General features: G+C 37.0%; 1 protein-coding gene across 5 annotated transcripts in view; it reads right to left on the bottom strand.

The window, feature by feature from the left end:
- Positions 1–4,173: 4,173 nt before the first annotated feature.
- Positions 4,174–8,418, bottom strand: part of CHD1L (chromodomain helicase DNA binding protein 1 like) — a 97,827-nt gene continuing 93,582 nt past the window's right edge. For all 5 annotated transcript variants that reach the window (XM_036015505.1, XM_028502670.2, XM_036015502.1 and 2 more), the window contains 4 exons: positions 7,948–8,018; positions 6,147–6,261; positions 5,408–5,516; positions 4,174–4,528 (listed from right to left, as the gene is read on the bottom strand). In XM_036015505.1, the coding sequence (XP_035871398.1) occupies positions 4,450–4,528; positions 5,408–5,516; positions 6,147–6,261; positions 7,948–8,018 (374 nt within the window). In that variant the 3' untranslated portion in view covers positions 4,174–4,449. The remainder of the gene's footprint in view (positions 4,529–5,407; positions 5,517–6,146; positions 6,262–7,947; positions 8,019–8,418) is intronic.

The following is an 8,418-nucleotide window of genomic DNA, read 5'->3' as shown; positions in this document are numbered from 1 at the left end:
CAAATTTAAGGAAACTGAAATCATACCATGTATATTTTCTGGCCACAATGCTTTGAAATTAAAAATCAACTGTAAAAAGAAATTCAAAAACCTCATAAATATGTGGTGATTAAACAACATGCCACTAAAAAAATGGCTGGGTAACAATGGAAATAAATGGTGAGATCAAATGATATATAGAAATTTTTAAAAATGACAATATGATGTATCAAAACTTCTGGGATACAGTAAAAGCAGTAATAACAGGTAAGTTTATGTCATTACAGGCCTATCTCAAGTAAACAATTTAACATTTTATCTTAAAGAACTAGAAAAAGAACAACAAAAGCAACCCAAAGTCAGCAGAAGAAAGGAAATAATAAGAGAGTAGAATTAAGTGAAATAGAGAACAAAAAGACTATACAAAAAATAATGCAATAAGATCTGGTTCTGTGAACATATCAATGAAATTAACAAAACTCTGACTAGACTCACTAAAAAAGAGAAAAGGCTCAAACAAAATAATAAATGAAACAGAAATTAACACAGACCTTACAGAAATGCAAAGGCTCATAAAAGAATACTATGAAAGACTACATGCAACCAAATTCAATAACCTAGAAGAAAGGGATAAGTTCCTAGAAATATATAACCTTCCTAGCCTGAATCACGAAGAAATAGAAAATCTAAATAGACTGATAAACAGTGAACAAATTGAAAAAAACCATTAACCACCCCCCAAAAAAAGTTCAGGACCAGATGGCTTCACTAGTGAATTCTACCAAATATTCAAGGAACACTTGATACCTATCCTTCTCAAACTCTTCAAGAGAAAAATGAACAAGAGGCAATATTTCCTAACACATTTTATAAGGCCAACCCTTATAAAAACCCTTATAACCCTGATATCAAAATCTGACAAGGATAACATACACACACACACACACACACTCAGACACTACAGGCCAGTATCTTTGATGGGTATGGAAGCAAAATCCTAGCAAATCAAATACAACAATACATTAAAAAATAATACATCACAATCAAGTGGGAATTATCTCAGGGGGAAAAGGATGGTTCAACATATGCATAGCACTCAATATAATACACCACATTAACAAAACAAAGGATTAAAATCATATGATCATATCAATAGATGCAGAAAAAGCATTTGATAAGATACAATATCCATTTATAGAAAGAAAGTACCTCAACATAGTAAAGACCACATATAACAAACTCTCAGCCAATAGCATGTTCAATGGTGGGAAACTGAAAACTTTTCTTTTCAGATCAGGAACAAGACAAGGATGTCCATTCTCACCACTCTTATTTAACATAGTAATGGAAATCCTTGTAATCAGGCAAGAGAAAGAAATAAAAGACATCTAAATTTGGAATGAAGAAGTAAAAGTATCACTTTTGGCAGATGATACGATTCTTTATACAGAAAACCCTAAAAACTCCACCAAAAAACTATTAGAAGAAATAAACAAATACAGTAAAGTTGTAGGATACAAAATCAATATACTAAAATCCACTGCATTCCTATACACTAACATGAAACTTAAGGGAAAAAAATGGGAAAAAACATTTCCTTTTGCAATTGCACCAAAAGAATAAAATACCTAGAAATAAACTTAAAGCATGTAAAGGATCTACATACTGAAAATCACAAAGCATTATTAAAAGTGATTGAAAAAGAATCAACATAGTTAAATATCCATATTATCCAAGGCAATATACAGATTTCATGCAATCCCCATCAAAATCCCAATGCCATTTTTTAAAGAAATAAAACAAAAAATCATCAGATTTATATGGAACTACAAATAGACCCCGAATAGCAAAGCTATCCTGATAAGGAAGAAAAGAAGCCATAGGTGTCACACTCCCTGACTTCACATTATACCACAGAGCTATGATAATCAAAACAGCATGGTATTGGCAGAAAGAGAGATATGCAGACTCATGGAACAGAGCTGAGAGCCCAGAAATAAACCCACAAGTAAATGGGCAAATAATTTTTGAGAAAGGAGCCTAAAACATACAATGGAGAAAAGAAAGCCTCTTTAATAAATGATACTGGGAAAGTAGAAAGCTACAGGCAAAAGAATGAAACTGGATTACTGCTTTTTCCCATATATAAAAATTAACTCAAAATGGATAAAAGACCTAAATATAGGACCTGAAACAGTATATTACACAGAAGAAAACTTACAGACCTTGGTTTTAGAGAGGATTTTATTAATTTGACCCCAAAGGCAAGGGAAATAAAGGTGAAAAAAAATCAATGGGACCATACCAAACTAAAAAGCTTCTGCACAGCAAAAGAAATCAAGATAAAACAAAAAAGTAACTAACTGAATGGGAGAAGAAAACATTTTCAAACAACAGCTCTGACAAGGGGTTGATATCCAAAATATATAAAGAACTCATACAAGTCAATACCAAACAAACAATCCAATTAAAAAATGGGCAGAAGCTCTGAACAGACACCTTTCCCAGGAAGACATATGAATGGCCAACAGATACACAAAAAGACACTCAACTTCACCATTAGGGAAATGCAAATCAAAACCACAATGAGATACCACCACACTCCTGTTAGGATGACTGTTATCAACAAGACAGGTAATAACAAGTATTGCAGAGGTTGTGGAGAAAAAGGAACCCTCATTCACTGCTTGTGGGAATGTAAACTGGTACAGCCACTATGGAAAGCAGGATGGAGGCTCCTCAAAAAAATTAAGAACAGAGTTACCATATGACTCAGCAACCCTCTTCTGGGTATCTACCCTCAAAATTTGAAAACATTTATTCACAAAGACAGATACACCCCTATATTCACTGCAGCAGTCATAAGTGCTAGTCAAGACATGGAAACAACCCAAATGTCTTTTGATAGATGGTTGTATAAGAAGATGTGGCACGCATACCAAACAGGATATTACTCAGTCACAAGGAAAAGACACAATACCACAATTTGTGACAACATGATGGGTGTTTTTAAAAAAAACATTATATATTAATTTGGGGTGTACAGCTTAGTGGTTAGACAATTGTATAGTCTACATACTGTTCCCCTTGATATTCCCAGTACCCCGATGGGCACCATGCATAGTTATCACAATACTGTTGGGATCTTGAGAATACTGTGCTAAGCAAAATAAGTCAGGCCAAAAAAGTTAAGAACTATATGATTTCACTCATATGTAATATAAAAACTGAACGTGACAAATAGACAAACAAGAAAACACACACACACAGACAACAGTGTGGTGGTTACCAAAGTAAATGGGAGTGGGGGGTAGTAAAAGGATAAAGGGGTTCAAATATATAGTGATAGAGAAGATTTTGCTTTGGGTGATGGGCACAAGTTGTGACATACAGATGATGTATTATAGAACTGTACACCTGAAACCTATATAAAATCTTACTGTTACCCCAATAAATTCAATAAAAAACTAATAGTGACAAAAAAGCTACAGTATATAGTATCTACCCCATGACTCCTACTCTGGTGGTCTCAGACCCTTCCCCTCCCCATTCAGACCTTCTGTGTCAGCTTTTGGCATTTCCACAATCTCCTTTTCTCAAAGTTGAACTAAATTTAGAGGGAGGGAGAAAGGAGATCTTGTTTTTCTGATGTCACATTTGAAGGGTTCCTAGGCCAATGTATATTCTTAATGTGTATTCTTAATTTATTAATTTTTTAATCCTCATCCAAGGATATTTTTTTCATTGCTTTGAGAGAAAGAGGGATACAGGAACATCACTGTGAGAGAAAAATATTGATTGGTTGCCTCCGGCATGCACCCTGACCCAAATCCTAGGTATGTGCTCTGACCAGGGATTGAACCTGCAACCTTTTCTGTTTAAAGGACAATGCTCCAACCAACTGAGTCACACTGGCCAGGGCCAATGTATATTCTTTTAGCTCCATAGGCTGAGGAGAGTGAAAAGAAGGACAGGAGAGCCCCTACTTCTCTGGATCAGGAGCCTCATTTCTCAGCCTCTGCCCCTCAATCCAATCTTTCCAAGGCATGAATTGGCTGAGGGTGTTTCCTTCTCCCAGTGTAAGCCTGCTCTATTATCTTTTATTTCTTCTTAATTCATATGGCCTTTCCCTTAGTAAAGAAATCAGTCTGATGGAGAAAAAGAAAACTAGATTGGGGGAAAGAAAGCAATAAAACCACTAAAGATAGAAAATTTATTATAATTCAAATAGCTATGCAAACTAAGGCCCGAAGAGGGTGACAAAGGACTTTCCCAACTAAGTTGTGCATGTCTGTACTACAGGTACCAAATCAGAGTAACACATCCAGGAGAACAAATTAGAATTCAGAGAAAGGAGTAACTCAGAGGTCCACCAGATCCCAATTCCTTTTTGAAATACTCTATTAGTAGTTCTGGCAAAAATCTTATCTGGTTGCTGAAGTCTGGATCTGACGCTGGGTGGACTAGCTGTTAAGGCACCAGCTGTCCTGAGGAGGAAGGCGAGGACTGTGCATGAGGGATGGCAGACTTGTTTCTAGGAAAGTAATATCTGATATGGATAGTTAAGGAAGCTATACTTCATATATTTAAGATGGACTTCACTAAAACTACTAGTTATCTAGTTTAGTAATTGTTGAAATAGCCACTTTAGAAGTAGTATGCCTTTAATTACCTTTCACCATATCATAAATCCTTCAGATGCTGTTAGTACTTATTACTGCTATTGTTGATGTGCTGGTACATTTTTGACACTGCTTGAACTGTGCACAGGTATAAAATTTAGCTTCTTTGCTAAGTTTTTATAGTGATTTAAATACCTTGAAAACAGCCACTGAGTGAGCTAATTTCAGTAAGTAAAAAGAGTTTTTATATAATTATAACACTTATGTGTCAATTCTGCTTCTTCTAATGATTTTGGACTGAGTGTAATAGTTTGAACAATTCTAACTTACACAGCAAAGAGGTCATTATAACAAAATACTGGTCTAGCAAAACTAGATTATATCCTAATGGTCAATATGAATTTCCCAGTGCTCCTTAGGGATACACTGAAAAGGTTCAAAAATAAAGTAGTTTACTTGTTTATTTTAGTAAACTGAGTGAAGTTACCAGTATTAGACCTGGGTCTATATAGGTCTGAAGGTGCTCTAGGGAAGTGATGTGAAAAGATTCAATGTTACCAAATGGCAACTGTTCAAACGTATCTTTTAGTCTAGCTGTTGGCACCCAGAAAGGCTTGGATGTATTTATTTCCTTCCATATATACAAGTGAGAAAGTGCTTCTTAGAATTTCTCTCATTAGAGACAGGAAGAATGAAAAGCGTGGCAGAGGAGGACTTGGTCTTGGATTAAATAGTGATACCAGAAAATGTAAGACATTTTCATTTTTGAGCTGGGAGGGGACACTATTAGAGTAACAAAAGGATACATGTAAGTTGGGATGCCTTTTGCAGCCAAGTATTTCCGTATAAGTCGCTCAGTACCATACCAGTTAAAACCTTTTGTGGCATGTCCAATGCGTGGAAGATGGACACTTGCTGTTGAAAAGAAAAGAAGATGATAATGTCTTCCTTCATCAAAAAATGACAGATGGGTGTAATATATTCATAGGAGAAAATAATTTTTACTTAGTCACTGTGTAGTTCCCAATGAACCAAATGTATATAATCATGGAGTGTCACACTCAAAGCATACAATTATGTCAAAAAATACTCTGGGGAGGGATTGTAATACAGAAAAATAATTTTATTGAACACAAGGATCTATGGGACTGGAAACAGAACATGACCAGTGGTTGAGATGTAATTAAAATAAACAAAGACTCTTTAAAACTACGGTCTTTGACAGAGAATTGTCTGCTTACATGAACTGTGACCCTCCAAAACAGGACATGATAGACAGTATTTTCCAACTGCCTATGACCAGTTCATCACTGGTGCTCTGCTTCCTAACCTGTAAAATCATGATATAAATATCCCAGTGATTTGGAAAGGAAAAAGGGCTTTACAAATACAAAATGACAAGCTGGTTACTTCTGTTGCCTCTCATATCGGGACTTTTACCATATAGATTGAATGGATTCTTGACTCTCACCACCCCTTAAAAATCACACCACATGCTTGAAAAAAGAAATCCATGTACTCCTGAGCACAAATTGAAGAGTTTACCTTTCTTTTTCTTTGCTGCTAAAAATATCTTCTTCAGACCCTCTTCTAGGGCTGCCACCTTGATGCCAGACAGGACATTGGAGCGATCACGGTGCTGAGCCACAATCAAGGCCAACTAGGAGAAACCATCATTAATGGCTGACATGGCATGAGATGGCTACCCAGCCAACTAAATGACTTGCCCTTGGAGGGGGTGTGAGCAGTCTCCAAATAGGTTTAGCCCTTTATGGATCATTCAGGCTTTGTCTCCTCCTCTTTGAAATGCTTTGCCTGAATAGCCATGCACTACCAAATTTATGATTTCACAACCCATCATAACTGTTTTATCTTATTTTGTGGCAACTTTATATAAGCCTTTCTTACTCTTGTCAAGATATATTAAAACCTGAATCCAGGACATGCTGGCAATGCTTTCCAAGATAAAGAAGGAATTTTTGAGCATCTTAGGAGCAGAAAAACCTTTTGAGGTTCTTGTACTCCAGCCCACTAGCTGATGCTCAAGGTCAGCCCCCCCACTAGCTGATGCTCAAGTAAGCTCTGCAACCACTGGGATAAGCAACCATTCTATCTCTGTTCAAAATGCCAAGTATTTCCCACCCTCCTAACTTAAGTGGAGTACAGTTGGAGAGAATGTCAAGGGCACGTCTGGGGCTGACATCACTAGTCTTGGTGTTCTCCTCACTGTAAACAGTTTTCTTGAGTCACTGGACTCTGAGCTGCTTATGCACAACCACTGTGTCATTCTCATTTGTTTAGCATTTATGAAATGAATAAATGAATGACTGAAAAAGCAGAAACCACTTTGTTGTTAGGCGTGCAGGCCACTAAACTCAAGAACACATGCCCCTCAGCCTAGTTTCTAAATGTCTTTTCTAAGTTAGTAAAGTTTGGCTTGAAATTTGAATACGAATTCAGGCCTTGAAGAAAAAAGTAGGTATGGGAAGTAAAACATCTTACAAGAATTCCAAATGACAGGCAAGTGGGAGACACTTAAGATGGAAAAGAACTTTAACGTAGGCAGAGGAAATGTGGATTTGTTCTTCTTGGCTAGAAAATAAGATCTTTTATAGAACTTTTGATATAACAAATGATGAAACCCTAAGAGTTTCCAGTCATGTTTTCTTATTTGTTCAGTAAATGTTTATTAAGTATTTCCTATGAGCCACACATACTTCATGAGGTGTTGAGTATAAAAAGACCAAAATTAAACTCTCTGCAATTAGGAGGGGCCTACCCTCTAGGTAAGTGGAAGGTACAAGGAAGTAGGGGACAGTGCTCCAGAAGCTGCATGGGGGCTGGGGGAGAGCAATGGAAGGCAAGGCTCCACCTGTTTATTATGGGCTGAATTATGTCCCCCAAATTTTATGTGTCGAAGCCCTAAGCCCTCAGTACTTCAGAAAGTGATTCTATGTGGAGATAAGACCTTTAAAAAGGCAATTAAATTAAAAAGGCCTTTAGGGTAGGGCTTAATTCAATCTGACTGGTGTCCTCATAGAAAGAAGAAATTCAGATTCAGACAGAGGAAAGAACATGTGAGGACACATCATGAAGCCAAATACCTGCAAGCCAAGAGAGGACTCAGAGAAAACCAACCTTGGCAGCACCTTAACCTTGGACTTGTGGCCTCCAGAACTGTGAGAAAGTACATTTTAGTTTTTTAAGCCACCCAGTCTGTGGTATTTTATGGCAGTCCTAGCAAACTGATATACAACCAGAGGCCAATGCAAGTAAGAGCAGTTTCAAGAGGAGGTGATAGGAGCCACATTTTAGCTCTTGTAAGAATTACAGTTTTTTCACTTACCAAATCTTGACCTTTGCTTCTTGACTCTTTATCATCAATAGGAAATAAAAGGACACTTCCCAAACTCAAGTCTGAGGCAACATAAAAAGGGGCAACAGGAAGAACATTAAGGTCACTAAAGACTGAGTCCAGTCAGGTTTCAAACCTGCCTTTTCCCACTCTCCTGGGCTCACTCAGTGTGAGTAGTTTACTATTTACATTTATTGACCACCCTACAATTCTAGGCATTGTGCTGTAACCCTGGGGATTCAAAGCTGAATATGACAACATTCTGTGTAAGTGCCCCAATTTCTGTGTCTTTAAGGAGTTCAGTCCTCAGAGCAGCTTCCTGCTCTCAATTCAGTATCACCCAAGCCATTTACAAGCTGAATCATTTTTGCCTGATATTTATATTTACCACTGTCATGAAGGTAGTAGGGCTTACTTCCCAAAAAAGATCAATTTTGACAAAAATATGCCTCCAGATCCTGG

The sequence above is a fragment of the Phyllostomus discolor genome, chromosome 14 (assembly GCF_004126475.2).
Source record: "Phyllostomus discolor isolate MPI-MPIP mPhyDis1 chromosome 14, mPhyDis1.pri.v3, whole genome shotgun sequence".
NCBI classification, from domain to species: domain Eukaryota; kingdom Metazoa; phylum Chordata; class Mammalia; order Chiroptera; family Phyllostomidae; genus Phyllostomus; species Phyllostomus discolor.
The sequence above is the reverse complement of the archived record's forward strand: the minus strand, read 5'-3'. Positions and strand labels throughout refer to the sequence as shown.